Source organism: Nicotiana sylvestris, chromosome 2, assembly GCF_000393655.2.
Source record: "Nicotiana sylvestris chromosome 2, ASM39365v2, whole genome shotgun sequence".
Lineage (NCBI taxonomy): Eukaryota > Viridiplantae > Streptophyta > Magnoliopsida > Solanales > Solanaceae > Nicotiana > Nicotiana sylvestris.
The window spans coordinates 113,930,093-113,950,866 of NC_091058.1; the positions used below are offsets into that span (position 1 = coordinate 113,930,093).

Genomic DNA, 20,774 nt, shown 5'->3' on the forward strand with positions numbered 1-20,774 from the left:
ATTGAAGCATTTTATTGGCAACTTATATTATAAAACAACAAAAAAGCATGGGCAATTATGGTGTAAATAACAACTATATAGTCTATTATCAACACCCCACACTTAAATTATTGCTAGTCCTCGAGCAATTCACCATACTCCATAAAAATTCATTCCCTATGCTTTTCCCTCAACGACTCACGCCATGAACATTTCACAAGAGTTACACCTAGTAGTGAACAGCTTTTACCTCAAGAATCAAGTTTTTCGTACCCTGTAACATTTGCACTTACTCAAACTACTCTACACAATAGTCAAGATGCACCTTTCCTTTGTGAATCACATGCCCTCACATCACACAAGAGAGTAGTTCCATATATATAATGATAGTGATAACAATTAGGAACTCAAATAGACAGAATTCGTTCACTCTCCAAAAAGAACATTCACATGCCACAAAGATGCACCATAGGCTTGCCCCTAGTGTAGTACTCGACTAATCGAGCCCCACTTAGTCTAAGATCAATAGGACTTTATTTGGTTGTAATGTAGGCTAAGGGACGGATAGGATACATTTGGATATAGTGACTAACCTCCCTAAGCACTTTAAATACACTTACGTTAAATTTAAAAATCATCATTTTGTAAGCCAACACTCCACCACATTTATTTAAATATCCTCATACATTAGGTGCAATTTGTACAAGCTACCACTTATTAATCACTACAAAATATATGAACTTTTTTTTTCGTGGTGCTTTTCTTTTTACGCTTTACATTCTCTTTTTACGCTTCACATTCTGCACCTTTTCTCTATTTCCATGGTTCCACTTCAAAAACCAAACCACCACCCCACACTTTTGTTTTTACATAATCTCAATACCAATCTAGTGATTAGTGAGAGGGAGGAAAATTGGTTCAAACAGCAGGTTATTCAAATAAGTGGTTAAGGTTCACATTGTGGTTGCCAAAGAAACAGGCTTATAGGCTCAACGGGGTTAACTAAGATGTAATGCATTCAGGTGGGTTCACTTTATATGTCTGGCTCAACAAAGAAATGCCTATATCACTTCTAAAACCGAATGAAGCTACTATTTCGCTTTGCAAACACACATGGCAAGTTCTAGGCATCAAATGTACAGCATGGAATACAATGATACACACACCCACATGGCACATGACTCACTTCGGATTAGTTTATCAAAACATTCTCTTTTGATTGTTCAAGTTAGGTATAAACATACAATTTTTAAGGCACTTCAACAAGATTCAACCCTTAAAGCTAAGCGCTACACTCTAGCGTCTCTCGTGTTCGGGTGTAAGAACGCTAAGGGTTTTTCTTCTTCAATTTTAAGCTCGTCACCCACTAATCCTAACCTAAAACAAAAAATCTACCTATACTCGGTTCAAGCTAAACCCTTGGAAAGAACCGTGGCCCAAAGAAAAACCAAGGGGGAGTTACTACACTACCTAAGAAATAAAAAAAATCTTTTTGGTGTTTTCTATAGACTAGCTTCCCTCAAGAAAATTGTCTAAAGAACCCGTCATTAGGAAGAGTCTTTATATTTCAAATTTTTTTTTTCTCTCGACTTAGTCCCTCAGGAACCCCGCTGAAAGAGATACATCGTCGGGACAAGTCGCTTCTATTTTCACTTTTTAAAAAAACTGTTACTCTATTTCTAAAGTCACTAACACAAAACAAAACCAAGAATAACAAATAGATAATATTCACAAGTACAACATACAACAAAGTCCCACATCCCACACTTAAAATTAAGACATGTCCCTATGGCTTGACAATATAAAAAGCAGTGATGTAAAGAAACTTCCCTAAAGGGTCACTCTTGATCTGAAACTGTGTCTGGGTTCACGTTGCAGGCGCGACCCAGTGCTCTCAACCAACCCATGAACTTCTTTTCTGACTTCACCTGCCAGTCAGCCACAACATCCATGCGGGACCCCAAGTCAGTGACGGAGGTCCGCAGTCCAGTCATTTCCTGCTCCAGAGCATCCATCCGAGTGCTCCGGCGTAGCTGTGACGATTCTGCCTCGTCCCCTCTAGGAGGGGTCGTGATCTCAGTAGCTTCAGCAGCATCAGAATCATCCTCAGACTCAGACTCATCAGACGAGTCATCATTGCGTCGTACTGGCTCTCTTCCCTCTTGCCCAATTTTTCTCGCCCGGAAAGGGGTTTTTATAGGTAATTTCCCATCAACTTGGGAGTTCTCTGGAACATTAGCAAGGTGGCATATACGGGTGACAAGCGAAGGGAAGTAGTGGCCTTTGCTTAGTTCGGGCGATCGGATGAACATTTCTTCAGAGAGGACTCGGGCGACATCAAACCCTTGGTGAGTCATGAAGCAGTAGATCATAGCGGCCCGTGGCCCATTTACATCGGTGATATTTCTGGATGGTAGCAACCGAGTGGTGATGATAGTGAGCCAACATTTGGCCTCCCAAGTAAGAAACTTGGAATGCATAGTCGTCGGTTGTGCTACCTATTTGGGTTGTCTGCCAGGTATACAGATGACCTCCAAAATTCTGTCCCAGTCAACCATCGGGCGACTAGCCATGATGTAATGATCATTACCCATGAATTCGGGGAGGCGATACACTTTGTGGATGACCTCTATAGCAGCATTAACCGGGGTGTTGCGCACAACCACAACTTTGTCCTCGTGTTCTGGCAGGTTTGCATAGAACTCCCTCACTAGCTGAATATTGGCTTCCTTGGGAGCCTCAAAGAAGATGTCCAGCTGACACCTCCGTAGCTCACCAAACATATTGGGGCATTCCTTCACTAGAGCCTTCCTGTCGATATGGACCTCATGGAGTAACTTCTTGGCAAGTTTCTGATTGTACCGTGCCTTTGCTTCTGCAGAGACGAACCAAGTGCTATTAAACCGTGGTGCACTGGTTTGTCCCCTAGCTCGTGAGGAGCCTCCTGGGCCACTAGCAGAGGACCCGGTATTTTGTTTCTTACGGGCTGAACTCGTAATACCTGTCAAAATAGAGAAACACATATTAGGATGAGCCTAAAATGTGTGATTATGGGTGGTTACTCAGACTTCACCACAACCATGTCACAACATCTCCTTATATCACCATTGAGGCAGTTTCTCAAACACATTGTGGGCAAGGCATTTTCTTCATATTCATGGCCCCAAGGGAATCGAGAAAACTTCCCCAACTCAACTATCTACTATACCCACACATTCCACACTTTTTGTTAACCATCACCCGCCAACAACACCATTCCAAACATTCAAAACACATCCCCTTCACCAGACATATGCTAAAAACGAAATTACACTAATAAAAAGAAGAAGAACTAAACAAAATAAAATCATATCACTAACACTACATTAGAACAACATGAACTAGCATAATGCAACAAAAATAATAGAAGGAAAGGAGAAGGGGGGGTCGGAAACATACCTTGGGGGGAAGAAGATGAGGGGTGTTGTGAAGGAGGAAGAAGAAGAAGAGAGTATGAAGGGGAGGGTTAGGGTTTAGAGAGAGGGAGGGAAGTGGGGATTTTAGGGGTTGGTGTTTATTTTGATATAGGGAAGGGTTTTAAAATTAAAAGAAGAGTGGGAAAAAAGAGAAAAAAAATTAAAATATCAGCGGACATCACCGCGGTCGACGCCGCGGTCTGAGATAGAGTCCCCCGTGGTCGTTACCGCGGTCGTGGTGAAAAATTGAACATTCAGTGATTTCTACGGTCCTCGCCGCGGTCCGCGGTCCTGGCCACGGTTGCGGCTGGCAATTTTTTTTTTTTAACACAAAATTTACATACTACACTTACAACACATTCGTAGGTTGCCTCCCATGCAGCGCCTGATTTAACGTCGTGGTACGATGCAAGTGGTTGATCCTTCACTCCTCATTCGTGTACTGGGGTTCTTTCAAATTGATCACCACTGTATTCCCTTTTTCTTCAGCTATTCCCAGGTAATGTTTCAACCTTTGCCCATTTACTGAGAACTTGTTTGTCCCATCTTCTGACTCAATCTCAACAGCTCCACTTGCGAACATTTGCACCACTCTAAATGGTCCTGACCATCGGGACTTTAACTTACCCGGAAACAATCTCAGCCTTGAATTATACAATAATACCTTGTCACCGAGTTTGAAATTTCTGTCCACAATGTGCTTATCATGCATCTTCTTCATTCTTTCCTTGTAGAGCCTCATGCTTTCAAAGGCTTGATATCTAAATTCTTCCAGCTCATGCAACTCTATCAGTCGATTTTGTCCAGCTGCTTCGGGATCCATGTTCAATTGTTTTAGTGCCCACCAAGCTCGATGTTCTAGCTCCACAGGCAGGTGACAGGCCTTCCTAAATACCAACTTGTACGGTGACATACCTATTGGTGTTTTGAACGCAGTCCTATAGGCCCAAAGTGCGTCATCAAGCTTTTTTGCCCAATCAGTTCGTGTGGCATTCACCATCTTGGTTAGTACACTTTTTATCTCCCTGTTGGACACTTCAACCTGCCCACTGGTTTGCTGATGAGCCACCTTGTGGCGTACATCATACTTTGCAAGCAATTTCTCGAAGGCTCTATTACAGAAGTGAGTGCCTCCATCACTGATGATCGCTCTTGGTATCCCAAATCGGGTGAATATATTCTTTTTCACAAAACCTATCACCACTCTTGCATCATTAGTGGGCAACGCTGCAGCTTCCACCCATTTAGACACGTAATCCACAGTAACAAGTATGTATTTATTGCCAAATGAGCTGACGAAGGGGCCCATGAAGTCAATCCCCCAAACATCAAACACCTTTACCTCTTGAATCGGGTTCATGGGCATCTCATGGCGATGGGAAATGTTCCCGGTTCGCTGACATTCGTCGCAGCCCTTCACCCATAGGTGTGCATCTCTAAACACTGTTGGCCAAAAGAACCCGGCCTCTAGCACTTTCGCAGCTGTCCTGGCTCCTCCAAAATGTCCTCCATATGTTGATGCGTGACAAGCCTACAAAACAGAAGATTGTTCTATCTAGGGGACACACCTCCGGATCATATTATCAACACAGATTCTAAACACATAAGGCTTATCCCAATAATACATGCGGCAATCACGATAAAACTTTTTCTTTTGGACAGATGAAAGGTCATAGGGAAAAATACCGTAGGCCAGGTAGTTTGCAAAATCTGCATACCATGGCGCATCCTCAAGACTGGCTGTGAGCAGCTGCTCGTTTGGAAAGGTTTCCAGGATCTCTTCGACCTCGACTGATTTTTCAGTTCTTTCAAGTCGCAATAGATGATCAGCGACTTGATTTTCTGTGCCCTTACGGTCACAAATTTCGAGGTCGAATTCTTGCAACAGTAGCACCCAACTAATCAGGCGCGGCTTAGACTCCTTTTTCTCAATTAGGTACTTGAGTGCTGCATGGTCAGTGTATACAATTACCTTGGAACCAATCAGATATGATCGGAACTTCTCAAACGCAAACACCACCGCCAACATCTCCTTCTCTGTCACTATGTAATTGAGTTGTGCACCGCTTAGCATTCTGCTTGCGTAGTAAATCGGGTGCATCAGCTTATCTTTTCGTTGCCCCAAGACTGCTCCTATAGCATAGTCGCTGGCATCACACATGAGCTCAAATGGTTGCTCCCAGTTGGGTGCAACAATGATGGGTGCAGTGATCAATCTCTTCTTCAGTTCCTTAAATGCCAACCTGCAATCATTAGAAAACACAAAGGGCTGATCCTTTTCAAGGAGTTTGCATAATGGGTTAGCAATTTTGGAAAAATCTTTTATGAAACGCCGGTAGAACCCAGCGTGTCTAAGAAAACTTCTCACCGCCTTGACTTAAGTGGGCGTTGGTAACTTCTCAATCACGTCAACCTTAGCATGGTCTACCTCAATTCCTTTACTGGACACTCGATGCCCCAAGACTATACCTTCTTGTACCATAAAATGGCACTTCTCCCAGTTTAGCACTAAGTTTGTCTCCACACATCGTTTAAGCACTCTCCTTAATTTGTGAAGGCAGTCTTCGAATGAATCTCCCACCATGGAGAAATCATCCATAAAGACCTCCATAATATCCTCCACCATGTCTGTGAAGATGGCTAACATGCACCGTTGAAAAGTCGTGGGTGCATTGCAAAGCCTAAAAGGCATTATCCGAAAGGCAAAGATGCCATACAGATAGGTGAATGACGTTTTCTCTCTATCTTCGGGGGATATTGATATCTGATTGTACCCCGAATATCCATCCAAGAAACAGAAGTGCGATCGTCCAGCTAGCCTGTTCAACATTTGGTCAATGAAAGGTAAGAGGAAATGGTCCTTCCGGGTGGCTGTGTTCAATTTCCTGTAATCCATGCAGATACGCCACCCTGTGACTATACGAGTTGAGATCAACTCATTGTTCTCATTTTTTACAACAGTCATTCCCCCCTTTTTCGGCACACATTGGACAGGGCTGACCCAATTACTATCAGAGATGGGGAAGATGATTCCCGCATCTAACCATTTGATTACTTCTTTATTTACAACCTCTTTCATGTTTGGGTTCAGCCTTCGCTGGTGTTCCCTGGAAGGTCTGTGCCCCTCTTCCAGGAGAAGCTTATGCATACAGAAGGCTGGGTTGATACCCTTTATGTCTGCCATGGTCCAGCCAATAACAGTCTTGTTTTCCTGCAGTACCTGTACGAGCCGTTCTACCTGCACATCTAACAAACCGGATGATATGATAACAGGCAAGGTCAAATCAGGGCCTAAGAACACATACCTGAGGTGATCTGGGAGTGACTTCAGTTCCAACTTGGGTGGTACCTCTATTGATAGCTTTGCTGGAGGAATGGCCCTTTTTTCTAGCTCAAGGGACTCGAACTGAGGTTCCCTTGACCAAAATCCTCGGCCTTCCAGTGCCATGACCCATTCAGCTAACCCTTCACCATCCATTTCTTCTAAATTCGTCAGACATGCCTCTAATGGATCTTTTACAGTTAGGGTCATATCATCTTCTTGCAGGATTACATCCACTGCTTCCATTAGAGAGCAATTAGCATATTCACTGGGTCTCCTCATAGATTGCTGAACATTGAATATGACTTCTTCATCGTTCAATCTCATTTTTAATTCCCTAGTTTCACAGTCGATCAATGCTCTCCCCGTGGCTAAAAATTGTCTCCCTAAAATAAGGGGTATCTCCTCATCCACCTGACAATCCAAGATAACAAAGTCTGCAGGGAACACGAATTTCCCCACTTGTACCAACACATCATCAAGAATACCAGTGGGCCTCTTCACTGTGCGGTCAACCAGCTGTAGCAGCATCGAAGTTGGCCTAGCTCTACCAATGCCCAGTTTGGTGTACACAGCCAGTGGTATCAGATTTATGTTGGCTCCCAAATCACACAATGCCTTTACAAAGGCATAACTTCCAATTGTGCATGGAATAGTGAAGCTCCCTGGGTCCGAAATCTTTTGAGCCATCGATTTTACCACCACTGCGCTGCAAGTCTATGTCAAAGTTACAGTGGATAGATCCTAAAAATCAAACTTCCGTGACATTAGATCTTTCATCATCTTAGCATAACCGGGCATCTCCCTCAAGGCATCCATCAAAGGAATATTCAACTAAATTTGACGCAATATCTCCATGAACTTCTTATATTGGTTTGCCTTCTTTTGTTTGACCAATCTCTGAGGGAAGGGTGCAGGTATCACCCTTTGTGCATTGCTTGCTGGCTTCTCTCTGTTAGAATTTTCTGGCACAAGAGGTGCCACCTGTTCTGCAACTTGCTCATTCATCTTTTCTTTGCCTTTTTCCTCCTGACTCTGCTCAACCACCACTTCAATAAGTTCTGTTGGTTCCTCTACCTCTAATTGAACTGGAGTGGCTGGTGTAGTGTCCTTGCTGGCTTGTGCAATTTCCTGCTCTCTGTCTAAATCTCTCCCATTCCGGAGACTTACTGCCATCAGCTGATTCGGGTTTTGATCCTTGGGGTTTATGTTTGTGTCTGCAGGCAAAGTTCCTTGAGGACGGTTGTTCAAAGCCATAGATAGCTGACCCAGCTGCGTTTCAATATTCTTTATAGCTGAATCATGCACTGCTAATTTTTCCTGCACTTTATTATTTGTCCCAATGAGTTGCTGAAGCATACCCCTGATTTCTACCATGTTGTTATCTTGCTGCTGAGGGGGTGGTTGGTATGTCGATTATTGTTGACTTTGTTGTGGATAGCCCTGTGGTTTCTGATATGGTACTGGCACCAATTGGTTTTGAGGGTGCATACCCCCAGGCTGCTGCATATTAGGCATGTACTACTGATTTTGCTGCGGTCTCCACTGCTGTGCTCCTTGCCTCTGACCTCCATAGTTGTTGACATAATTCATATCTTCCCCTGCCCCTTGATTTTCACCTTCTCCTCTCCATGAACACACATAAGACTGATTAATACAAGGTGTACACCGTCCCCCATTTGTTGTATCAACAATGTGCACCTGTTTTGTACCCATCTCATCAATCTTCTTTGTCAATATGCTCATCTGGGTCATGAGTGTGGCCATGTTCTCTGCATGCGAATTATTTGGGTCAAGAGGAACTGAATGCACTATGGGTGCCAGTGTTATACCTCTAGTCATCCACCCCGAATTTGTGACATCTTATCGAGAAGGATTTTGCACTCAGTGAATGTTTTGCTTAAAAATGCACCTCCAGCTGATGCATCCACATTTGCTTTCAAATTGTCAGCTAGCCCCATGTAGAATCTTTGGCCGAGCATCTGGTCTGGAATGCCATGGTGAGGACACTTCACTAACATCCCTTTAAATCTTTCCCAAGTTTCTTGCAAGGACTTAGAGGGCTGCTGCCTATACTGCAATATGTCATCAATCTGTTTTGCAGTCTTGTTAGGCGGATAAAACTTGTTTAGGAACTGCTTGACTAATTCCTCCCAAGTGGTAATAGAGTTGATAAGGAGCGAATTTAGCCAAGTCTGAGCTTCCCCAATTACCGAGAATGGAAACAGTAGCAGCTTGATAGCTTCAGGAGTTGCATTTGGCTGCCTTTGGGTCATACAAATTGACAGAAAATTCTTCAAGTGTTGTTGCGGGTCTTTAATGTGTGACCCGGAGAACAGTCCTTTATTCTGCAGCAGATGCAGCATGTTGTTGGTGATTTAGAATGTCTTCGCTTGAATTGCGGGCACAGCTATGGCAGTGGCTAGATTATCAGCTGTGGGTTGTGCCCAGTCATAAAGTGTAGCTTCGGGCACAAGAGGTGCCACCCTTCTGACATTTAAGTCAGCTGGCTCATTCCTGACATTTCCGTTGACGTTATCTACGTCACCCATGTCAAATTCGAGTTGGTGTGATTGTTGAGATTGTTGAAGTCTTTTGTTGGCACGGTTCAATGCCCTGAATATTTTCTCGGGGTTTGAGAGTCCTTCTAACAGTTCTCCAGTCCTTGAAGAACTTCTAGGAATACACTTGCTTTCAACAAGAGTTCAAACGTTAGAATTTCAATGAAAAGATTGGGTATAGAGAAAACTAACTACACTTAGAATTTTTGTACTCCTCTCAATTGTAATTGATAACACTGTTAAGTCCCCGGCGACGGCGCCAAAATTTGATAACGCCAAACTATGCCTATACAAAGACACACACGGACGTAGCAAATATAATCTGAGTAATTCTGCCCAAAGTCGAACCACAGAGAATTAACCTATCAATTACTTTTGACGGATTTACTAAATTCACAAAATCAATTTCCCCAAACTTGTAATTCACAATTGATGATATTTCTAACAACTAAAGTTTGAAAATAATTAACAGCTGAAAATTAACTATGCTTGATGTGTAAACAGTTGGAATAAGGTCTAAGGTAATGGTTTCCTCCGTTGGTGATTTATTTGGTTGTATGTTTCTTATAGCGATGCCTTAGTTGTCTCTATCAATCAAGAATTCTCCAGCTATCATAAATCTCTCTCAAGCAATTATGATAATTTACTAGACGCACTCTCTCAAGCTACGCTAGCTAGATTCACATTACCGTTCTTTTAGATTGCATCCGAGGTATCGTTATCTCTAATCCAATCTCTAAACCCTCGGTTATGATTATCGTCTATACTCCGGGAGTGCTGTTGTTCAAACAACTACCTAAATATGCACTCTCTCTCAAGAAGATACATAATAAATAGGAACGGATAATTGAGGGCCCTTTCAACTAACCACAATCAAAACGTAGATGAACAAATAGAGATTAACAACCAATTCAAACTATATTAATATAACAACCAAGTCATCCCCAACGGGTTTCACCAAAACCTTAGATTAAAGTATTTAGCTACTCATGACAACGTAAGAATAAACTACGAAAACATTCATAATGGAAAATTGCAAGAAAAATAGAAGAGAATAAGAACTATGATGTTTTGGGTGATCTCTCACACTTGTTCTTCTTGCCAAAAGTAATCTCAAAATAAGCCTCCCCTTTCTTGGGCGAGTTTCCTACATCTTATAAGGGTTTTACAAAAGCTTTCCCGAATTGACACTTTGGCCCCTTAAATTTCTGGACTGTGAATATGTCGTCGCGGCCGCGGCGCTGACCGCTGAGAACACTGACTTCAACCGCGGCGCGGACCGCGGTGAGTATGCTGGGCCTTTTTGTCTCCGCGTTCCTTCTCTTTTTGCTCTTTTGTGTTTGGGTACTTCTTGAGTGGGTGTTTTCTTCACGTTATTACCTCTAAACACTTCATGTTGCTTCCTCACATCTTATATTCCCTGCGAAACCAAATAGCATTAATTGAAGCATTTTATTGGCAACTTACATTATAAAACAACAACAAAGCATGGGCAATTATGGTGTAAATAACAACTATATAGCCTATTATCAATCACGTCCAACTATGCCTTATAAAAAGGATAAGCAATCGTTGCAAATATAATCCGGATATTTAGCCCAGAGTCGAATCCCACAGGAACTTAACCTACCAACTACTGTTGTCAGACTCACTGAATTCTCCGAAATCAACTTCCCAGATATTTTGAATAACACTTGGTGATATTTCTACTAACTATAACTGAATAAAATTAAGTAAACTAAGAGCTAACTATGATTGAGTTGTAGACAAATAAAAGAAGGGTCTAAGGTTGTGATTTTCCATATTGATGGAATCCCTTCCTGTTATGTTTCGCATAGATTTGCATAATCGTCCCTATCAACCATAAGCACTCTTGCTACCGTAAATCTCTCCCAAGTAATTACGATAATTTATTAGACGCACTCTCCGGAGTTACGCTAGCTGGCTTTTCTTACAGCTCACTTAGATCGCACTCAAGGTTTCGTTATCCCTAATCCCACCTTTAAACCCTCGGTTATTGATTCCTCATATATTTTGGGAGTGGTGTTGTTCAACAACTACCTAAATATGCACTCTCTCCCGAGTAATACATATTAAATAGGCACAGCTAATTGAGGATCATATCAATTAACTACAAAAAGAACGTAGTTGAACAAATAGAGATTAAACTGGGCAAACTATATTAACACAACAAGAAGTTCATCCCTCAACAGGTTCCATCAAAACCCTAGACTAAATAATTAGCTACTTATAGTAAAGCAAGATAAAAACATAGAATTATTCATAATTCGCAATTAATGATAACAATAAGAAGATTGAAAAACTCTAATGGTGTCTTGATCTTCTCACACTTGTTCTTGCCTCCAATTTAGTCTAAAAACAAGCTTAACCTTTGCTTGGGCGAGTTTGTTGAGTTTATATAGGGTTAGGATAAGTTTTCCATGATTTACACTTAAGTCCCTAAATTTCTGGGCATTTCCAAAGTCGATCGCGGTCGCAGCAGAACGCGGCATGACCGCGGTGAAATGCAGCTTTATGGTAACAATTGCATTTTGAGCATCGATCAAATTTTCTTGGAGCACTATCTTCTAATACATGTTTTTTCCCCTTAATATTTTGACATAGAAAGAAAAAAAATCAAGTGAACATTATCCAAAGATATCCTTCGCGCGCTTTTTTAATAATTACTAGTCTTAATGTATGCGCTTTGCGCGTGTACCTTATCTCGCTAAGAAATATTTATTTAAATTTTTCTTTGACTTACAAAATAAAAATAAAAATTCCTGAAGATGATGAATATTGATTGTGTATAGCTGATTACATTTTTATTCAATAAGAATTTCTTTTTCAAATAGTAAAAATCGATTAGGTGAAAAATTATCCATGCATGACATGTTCCAAAAAGAATAAAAATTCTTTGTAGATCTCAATAAATAATTAAATATATAAATGATATATAATTTATCATTTGTTTGATCAATAACTGAAAAAAGAATACTGGCATTTCGTTTGAAATAAAGTTTCATCTAAAATTGAATATGTATATTAAATCTTAGATAAAACATCATAAAAAAATTATATATTTTGCGATAAAAATTTTATGCCTACTCTTTTTTACTTGTCTTCTTGACAAGTAACGTTTTGCCTTAAAAAATTTGATTTTTAGTACGACTAATTATACTTATGTTAAATACTTCAATTAGGAAAAGAATTGATGTAAGGTCAATTTTAAGTGATTTTAAAGTCCTAAATATTATAATTATGTCCAATGTGAAATTTTTTTTAAAGGGTAAAAAAAGCGAACAATATTTCACTAAGGACCTTCGTGCTTTTAATATAATTGTATAGATATAGAACATTGAATGATTATTTGGTCAAAAAGTCTAACGTGATAGTAAAAAAGCAAATAAGATATAATTATTCTACTTGCAAACACATATACTATATTTCATTTAAATTAAAGTAGAGCGAAAAATACAATGGTTTCACCCTATCCATATAATGCGGTTTGTATATACTAAAAGAAGAGAGCCGCCCTCACCTCACCCATATGCAAAACAGCCAAAATAGGAAAAAGTAAGAAAATGAGGTGTGCTATAGTGACGAGAGCTGGATAGCATATATATGCAACTCAATGTTCCAACTGAGATACTATTTTGTACATTAAAAAATAGACAATTTAATATTAGTGACTTTTTCTATGATTTAAAGTGGTGACCTATGAAACATATGTGTTGAAAATGCTCAGGTAAATTGGGGGGGGGGGGGGGTGAGATATATATATATATAGCTTTCACCACCTGAAACGTCCGTATTCATTTTTACTGAAGAAAGAACCCTCTCTCCTATTCTTGAAGACTCTGCCTTGTTCCATTTCCGTTACTGTCTTTTTGCTCTAATTTAGTAATCCAATGAGTATTGTTTTATATAGTATAAAATATGTTCAAAAGATAATTATATATACGTAACAGTTTTTAATAATTTAAAAAATAAAGTAAATTATCTATTACAATATGTTGATATAGTATTTATAAGTTACAAATTCTTATTTCTATTCATTTATTAATTTTTGAAAATTGAACCGGAAGCTTCTAATTAAAAATTACCTGATGGAGATATCATAGTAAAAAAAATTACTAGTAACGACAAGAAGCTAATAACAACAACAACAATGATCCAGTATAATCTCACAAGTGAGGTATGGGGAGGGTAATATGTACGCAGACCTTACCCCTATCCCGAAGGGTAAAAAGGCTGTTTCCAGGAGACCCTCGGCTCAAAGAAGCTAATAAGTAATGGATAATATATTATGACAATGTTGATACACACAAACAAAGATGCTCCTCTAGTTCCCCAATCCCACTACTCTCTCTGTCTTCACTCTTCACTCTCTTTTCTGTTTCCTTTAACTTTCCCGCTCTCTCCTCTTTTCCTCCACATTTTCTTTCTTTTACTCTCTCTCCCTCTCTCATATGTTTGTGTGTTCTTTTTCCACCTGTCTGAATTTCTTATTCTTCTCGAAAATCATTTGGGTTGGAATTTACCTTAAAATTTGATGGGTTTGACGAAAATAAGGAGAGATGAATAACAGATTCCGGCCACCTATGCAACCCAAAAAAGTTCCTAATTTGCATCCTCAATATGTGAGTTCTTTTATTCAATTTTGATATGCATGAGGTGATTATGCTAAATAATTGTGATTCCTCTTTTTCCCTGTTTCATTCTTTTTGGCCATTGTCTTGAGATACTAAATTATTAACTGTCGTCTGTAGTCTGTACTGGCAAAAGTTGTCATCTTTGAATCCAATATATCTGATTCAAAGATATATCTTCAAGACCCCTTTTGCTTAAACAGCTCATTATAGTTAATTGACTCTGAAATAATTCTTGATAGGAGAAAAAGATGGAAATGCAGCAAACCAAATTCTTGTCTGCAGACAAGTCCAGAGTCAATCGGCGTCAAGCAGCAAGAGACAGAAAATTAGCCTTACTTCAAGATGTATATTCTTATCTCTTCTTTTTATTCTGAAACTAGTTTCCATATTTGGCCTTGAGGTCTTAATATACTCGTCTGTTTTGCCTTTCAAATTTGGCAGGTTGATAAGCTAAAGAAGAAGCTGAGGCATGAAGAAAATGTTCACAGAGCTTTGGAGAGGGCTTTTTACAGACCTTTAGGAACTCTACCGCGCCTTCCTCCCTATCTTCCCAAATATGTTAGTAGTGTTCTTACAAATATTACTTCTACCTCTTGATAAAGAAAAGATGTTTAAAGTGTCCCACATTGGTTGAGGAAATGAGTTGTTGACTCCTTATATGGTCTTTGGGCGATCCTCACCTCATAAGCTAGATTTTGATGTTGAGTTAGGCTCAAGGTCCATTTATTTAACATGGTATCAGAGCGAGGTCAATTCCTATTTTTGGTTAACTAAATGTTGTGCTCTCATTTTATATTTGTCCATATGCAGGGGTGTTAAGTTCCTCATTGGTAAAGGGAATGGGTTGTTGTCTCATTATACAGTCTCGGGCAATTCTTACCCGATGAGCTAGCTTTTGGGATTGATTAGGCAGAAGGACTTTCTTAAAAAATACTAATAACAGAATTATCCATAACAGTTGAACTTTCAACTGCTTAAAAGTTTTAGTTCTGGACTAAAAATTGACCTTCAAATTTGTGCGATGACAATAATGCAGACTCTAGAGCTTCTTGCTGAGGTAGCTGTTTTGGAAGAAGAGGTGGTCCGGCTTGAGGTACAGGTTGTTAATTATAGACAAGGTCTCTATCAAGAAGCAGTTTCCACATGCTCAAGGAGAAATGCTGACGACAACCATTTGCCTGATTCATGCCCTCAGTTGCCGGGTAAAGGTCCTAAACAAAGGCATTCAAGATCATTATCCTTGAGCGAAGTCAACCTTGGGTCATGCGTATCACGGCCTTCTCCTTCTCTAGATAGGAGTGCTTCAAGTAGAAAGTTGTATTTAAAAGAATCAGTCTTTGATAGCTCGAGGATTTGCTCTGATAACACATCAAATAGCAGACAAGCTGTTATTAAGAATTGCAATGACTCATTGGAAGATAGCCTAGGAAAAGAGAATCACTCGTCTGATACTTATACTAAACATAAGCCATCTCCACAAAAGCAAGTCAACACGATTAAGACCTTATCAAAAAGGCCTCCAGTCAAACCTGAATCGGTAAGTAAAATAGCAGATGTTCAGTGCAGAGTTGTAGAAGAGACACAAGAGAGCTGTTTAGCTTCTTTAGATGAGAGGGAATTGGAAGCTGAAACCACAGAAAACAAAATCTCTGAAGACATTATAAAGTGCTTGTCTAGCATCTTATTAAGGTTGAGTACATCTAAAGGGAAGATAGCAAATCCAGAATCTTTTTGCTCTTTAGGAGCAAAAGTTTTCAATGAAAGCAACGGAGAAAGAGAGTTACAAGATCCGTACTCCATCTGTTCAGAACTCAGGAAGCAAGATATTGGCAGATACAGATATATACTTAACATAGATGCTAACTCTGTTAATCTGAACCGGAAAATGAATGCTTCGTTTCTGATTCACAGGCTTAAGTAAGTTTCCGGCCTATCTTTCATTTTCTAGTAATTACGAATAAGGAGTCTATAGATTTGCATGTCCTTATTGTGCCTTCTTCCATTTTAAACATAAGGATACTCCTCGGCAAGCTATCATCTGTGAAATTAGAGGGTTTGAGCCATCAGCAGAAGCTCGCTTTCTGGATAAACACATACAATTCCTGTGTGATGAATGTAAGTGGCATCTTTTTTAAGCAAAAATACCAAGTAATATCTCACTCGATTTAGGAAATAATTTCTTTTGTCGTGAATTCTCAGGCATTTCTAGAGCTTGGGATTCCAGAGACCGCTGAACAAGTTGTCTCACTAATGCAAAAGGCAAGTTATGCGGTCATTCTAGTCCATTTTTCTTCAAATATTGCTGATGCTACAGTTGATTCGTTAATACATGTTTCTGCTTTATAAAGTTGTAAATATTAATCTTTGGGCTGCATTTATGCCTTCTTGTGTTCAAAATTTTTCTAGAACTCCTGGATCAGTTAAAACTATCCGGCTTGTAGATTTTTCTGATACTGCAGCAAATGAATTCCAGAATCTGTTAACTTTCTGAATATTCTTCATCAGGCAACAATTAATGTGGGAGGGCATTTGCTAAATGCAATCATGATAGAGCACTTCATCTTGAGGCTTCCATACCACTTAAAATATGTAAGTTAACATTTCCATGTTCCTTAATCTGTTCGCCTTAAGTGTGAGCTTAGAGCAATTTTTTTAAATCTTTCTTTCGTTCAACAAATTCTTAAGCTATTTTCCATCACTTGAAAGACCTGTTCAAAGTCAATGAAAGACAACGAGCTGAAGGTTCGCAGTGTTTTTGGCTTGGAGTGGTCCGAACCTCTTGTCACATTTGCACTCTCCTGTGGAAGTTGGTCCTCCCCTGCAGTAAGTTCGTCGACCATTTTCATAACCTTCTCAGTTTTAGTGGAATCATAGGGTTGATTAATCATTTTTCCGAACTAGAAACTTCAAAAGGTATAGCTTTCTGATGTGTCTTGAGATTTTTTTTAATTAAAGGTAATGTTTTCTCAACATAATTAGAACTTTCTTCAATCAAATAAAATGGCTACAAAAAGAAATCAGGTAATTGCACTAATGAAGAAGTAAACAAGCTTAATTTTTCATTGTAAGGTGTATAATGATTTGGTCAATCTTTCATCTTTTGAAGTCTCTCTGACTGAGAAAGAAGTACGTCGTGAGAGAGAGAGTGCGCTTTAATATTCCTATCACTAGGCTCTTCATTATAAAAAAGGAAAATTTTATCACTAGGTTCATTGATATTCTATTGCTGCTAATAGTTGAGACGGATTGTAATTAGTTGGTATCGATCTTTCTGTTAGCCCTATTGTACTGCCAACTTAATGTCTCAAGGGTCAATTTTATGTCCAGTAATTCTAATTCTACGTTGTAATCTTTTATATTCTGAAGGTGAGGGTGTATACTGCATCTCAAGTAGAGACGCAGTTGGAAGCAGCAAAAAGAGACTATTTACAAGCAGCAGTTGGTATTTCAGCAACAAATAAGCTCATAATCCCAAAGTTGTTGGACTGGTATCTTCTTGATTTTGCCAAAGACTTGGATGCATTGCTAGATTGGGTGTGCCTCCAGCTGCCAGATGAACTTAGAAATGAAACTATTAAATGCCTCGAAAGACGAGGAAGAGAGCCTCTTTCACAATTAGTACAAGTAACGCCTTACAATTTCAGCTTCAGGTACCTTATACACCAATAAAGTGAAAACAATTACTAGCACACGACAGAGTACACGTATATGAGAAGCATACAGATTCAGACTGAAGTGGTTTTGGACATAGTAATGGTCATTGATATTGTTCCAGATACCAGTATAGAATGTAGGAAATTCAAAATTACACAATTCTTTGTATCCCCTGGAGAGTAAATAAGCTCAACGAGATCATACTGTCAAGAATCTAAATAAAAATGTTGTGTTACTGAAACAGGATGTGGAATCAGAGTATATTAAAAGTGTAGCGTTAAATTCTGAGTACTCAAGGTGGTTTATGTTCGACTACATTTTTCAGGCACTGCCGTTGTACATTACTGTCTCAATTCGTTTGACAGTATGAATATTTGGAGTCAATTTTTTCTTTGATTACAATTTGCCACACACTTTATACTACAAAAATTAGTGATCTATCCTCTATGGTACTTATTTTTATAGTCTTGGGATATGTAAATTTTATTTCAAAAATAAAAATAGAGATTAGATGCATCGATGCTGTTATTCTGAATCCTTGACTTTTGACATCCAATGCGAGCTCTAGCTTGAAAAATGTTTATTGTATCATACAAAGTCGGGGATCTCATCTTGAAATTCACTATGCTTAGTCAATAAGTCATGTAATTGAAAGTATTTGACGATATAAAATCATGTTAGTGAGGTGTCAATTTTTCCGCTTCACTTACTCTTTCTCCTGTATTGCTTTGGCTTAATCAAATTTGTTAGAATTATCTAAACTAAACCCTAAATATAGTTTATGAAGTAGTTTTTGTTTCAGTCAACAAAAGAAACAAACAGGTAAAATGAAAGAGGACAGAAATGGGAAGATGGAAAATTGGATTGCAAAACATAACGACACAGTAGTAGGGTTGTGTAGGAATGAAAAGTTTTGATGTTTATAACGAAATTTTCAACTACTGTCCTTTCATGTAAACTTTTTGGACCATATTTTATAGAAAGATGTGCTGTTGGTTGTCCAGAGTCGCTAAAAGAGACATTCACGGACCGACAAATAAAATCACGGCATAGTCGTTGAAGATGTACCAAAAAAGAAAAACAGAACTAAGAAAGTAAATAACGACTTCTGCACTCATACAGTTTCATCAGAAAACAAGAAAAACCATCTTTTAATGTGATTAGCGGCAACGGCTATTTCACAAAATAAAATAGTAGCTTTTTTTTTTCTTTTCCCGTCTACGATCAATGTGCATGTGTATTTCAGTACCCAACACCCAAATTGTTGTCACGCTAGACGAAACAAATTTGGCAACAAAGGAAACTTAAGATGTCATTTGTTCAGTTGTAATAAAAACTAGGTGCCACGGTGACATCTAGGTTTCTCTTTTTTGCAGTGGGCATAAGGTCCATGGGGATCAGTGTTTTACAAGGGCTAACATCCGTGGGAAGATAAACATTGTTAATATTTATATCAAGATGTATTACAGGAAAGATCATACAAAAGAATACCTGCTAATAGCAAAATTTCGAAGACAACCTACGGAATCCTGAATGCTCGAACTAGTCACACAAGGCCAAACTAGACAAGGGAAACATGAGAGCAAAAAGGAAAGAAAAGATAATTGAAGAAACAAAAGAACACCAGATACAAAATGGAGGATTACACTATGTACAAACAATTGCACTATGCTAACACCAACACCAAGCACCACCACCAATTGCAGAATTTCCAGAGGAAATTATGCTTCAAACGTTTTCATACCAGACTCATATCGATCTTGAAAGAGATACACTAGCTAGAATTAAATCGACCGGTAATCTTAGCCAAATGGAGAAGGAACAGGAACCACAAGTGAATCCGATCTTTTGATGCTTCCCATACCACATATAATGCAGCCAGGTGATGACAGAGCAGAGAATTTGGCCCCACATAGGTCGCAGACATCATAACCAATAGTTGATAGACGGCTAAGTGTTGCAGCACAGAACTGGGAGGGATCTTCTAATGGATCAATTGACTTGTTGGACAAGCCCCTTTGAACACATATATCAACCAAGCTCCTCAATTCGTCTTGCTTGCCTGGAGGTGCCTTAGATAGTAGAAGTTCGAGCATCTGCTTGGAATAACCGTAGTTCTGTACATCCATGTTCCTCTTGATAGCAGTTCGAATACAATTTATCCTGTGCTTAGCCAGAAGAGGCAGTGAACCCAAGTGTCGAGACAATCGCGCCATTTCATCCTTCGCACTGATTGCACTTGGGCCCTGGACTCTCTGCAGTCGGCTGATTTCCTGCAGAGAAGTGACAAAGGACTTAAAGCCACCCATCCAAACAAAGCACGAACTCTAATGAAAACCAAGTGATATTTGCTCAATGTTGCTGTTGGCAAGTAAACAAAAGCTTCCCTTTTGCAATGAAGCTTAATTTTATACTCTCATGCTGTCTGTTTACAAAGGCTATCTGAAACTACCTCTTGCATATGTCGTAGGGACTAAACAAGCAGTGGGCTTGTTGCATTAAACTCTAATGTGGGAAATTCTCTTGAAAAGTTGAAACCAACAGCATTTTGGAATGAAACAGAAGAAAGGAGGGGAAGGGGTAGCTAGAGATTATAGGGCTAATTGCACTTTTTATCCCTTCGCAAATTCCAATTTTGGTCCTTGTGCACCTGCCTAAACATATTTAACCTTCTAAAAGTATCAGTTGTGCACTTTTGAAACTTCCACTGACAAAATCTCTGTAAATTTACTGAATCTTTAAATATAAAAAGAACTAAATATCTATCTTTTATATTAAAAGAAAGTAATTTTGATAGTTTTACTTGTTTTAAGTGAATTGTTAGTGGACAGGTTAAAAATGCACAATAACTAATTGAATGTTAAATGTGTTTAGCAGGATATCACAAGAACCAAAACTGCAATTTCCTATCAACTAAGGGACGAAGATTGTAATTTTCCATTTTTTTAGTATTGCTGTTCTGTCTCTAGGATGGGAAAGAGGGACTGTAGAAAGGACTAGGTTTATACTCAAGTTGCAGAAGCTAGCAACTTGTATTAGGCGCTGAGAAGATTCCCTTTGGTAACTTTTAATGCAATATAAAGAGAGCATAAGTGACATCAACTAATATGGAAAGAAGCAGGAGGATGGTAAAACAGACAGTAGAGAA

General features: G+C 39.2%; 3 protein-coding genes across 3 annotated transcripts in view; 1 reads left to right on the forward strand and 2 right to left on the reverse strand.

Annotated features, from left to right (window-relative positions):
* Positions 1 to 3,858: 3,858 nt before the first annotated feature.
* LOC138885436 (uncharacterized) lies at positions 3,859 to 7,446 on the reverse strand. The gene is made up of 3 exons (XM_070166384.1): positions 5,831 to 7,446; positions 5,003 to 5,677; positions 3,859 to 4,546 (listed from the first exon to the last, which is right to left on the reverse strand). Exons 1-3 carry the CDS (start codon positions 7,444 to 7,446, stop codon positions 3,859 to 3,861), a joined length of 2,979 nt encoding a protein of 992 aa, XP_070022485.1.
* A 6,204-nt stretch (positions 7,447 to 13,650) lies between these two features.
* Positions 13,651 to 17,997, forward strand: LOC104219442 (uncharacterized). Its single transcript, XM_009770131.2, has 9 exons — positions 13,651 to 13,960; positions 14,212 to 14,316; positions 14,414 to 14,530; positions 15,009 to 15,889; positions 15,988 to 16,087; positions 16,172 to 16,231; positions 16,478 to 16,561; positions 16,679 to 16,795; positions 17,339 to 17,997. Exons 1-9 carry the CDS (start codon positions 13,898 to 13,900, stop codon positions 17,639 to 17,641), a joined length of 1,830 nt encoding a protein of 609 aa, XP_009768433.1. The 5' UTR covers positions 13,651 to 13,897; the 3' UTR covers positions 17,642 to 17,997.
* A 1,053-nt stretch (positions 17,998 to 19,050) lies between these two features.
* LOC104219443 (uncharacterized) overlaps positions 19,051 to 20,774 on the reverse strand; it is a 33,899-nt gene continuing 32,175 nt past the window's right edge. The window contains exon 24 of the mRNA XM_009770134.2: positions 19,051 to 19,899. Coding sequence (XP_009768436.1) covers positions 19,429 to 19,899 — 471 coding nt within the window. The 3' untranslated portion in view covers positions 19,051 to 19,428. The remainder of the gene's footprint in view (positions 19,900 to 20,774) is intronic.

What these genes read in the sequence shown, in the direction of transcription:
- LOC138885436 (XM_070166384.1), bottom strand. Translation starts at nt 7,446, where the DNA reads ATGGCTCAAAAGATTTCGGACCCAGGGAGCTTCACTATTCCATGCACA. An exon ending in AAGGTTGACGTGATTGAGAA is followed by an intron (nt 5,678 to 5,830) that starts GTTACCAACGCC and finishes TAATGATTGCAG; the next exon opens with GTTGGCATTTAAGGAACTGA. An exon ending in GTTGATAATATGATCCGGAG is followed by an intron (nt 4,547 to 5,002) that starts GTGTGTCCCCTA and finishes CTTCTGTAATAG; the next exon opens with AGCCTTCGAGAAATTGCTTG.
- LOC104219442 (XM_009770131.2), top strand. Translation starts at nt 13,898, where the DNA reads ATGAATAACAGATTCCGGCCACCTATGCAACCCAAAAAAGTTCCTAAT. An exon ending in CTAATTTGCATCCTCAATAT is followed by an intron (nt 13,961 to 14,211) that starts GTGAGTTCTTTT and finishes AATTCTTGATAG; the next exon opens with GAGAAAAAGATGGAAATGCA. An exon ending in TTCCATACCACTTAAAATAT is followed by an intron (nt 16,562 to 16,678) that starts GTAAGTTAACAT and finishes ATCACTTGAAAG; the next exon opens with ACCTGTTCAAAGTCAATGAA.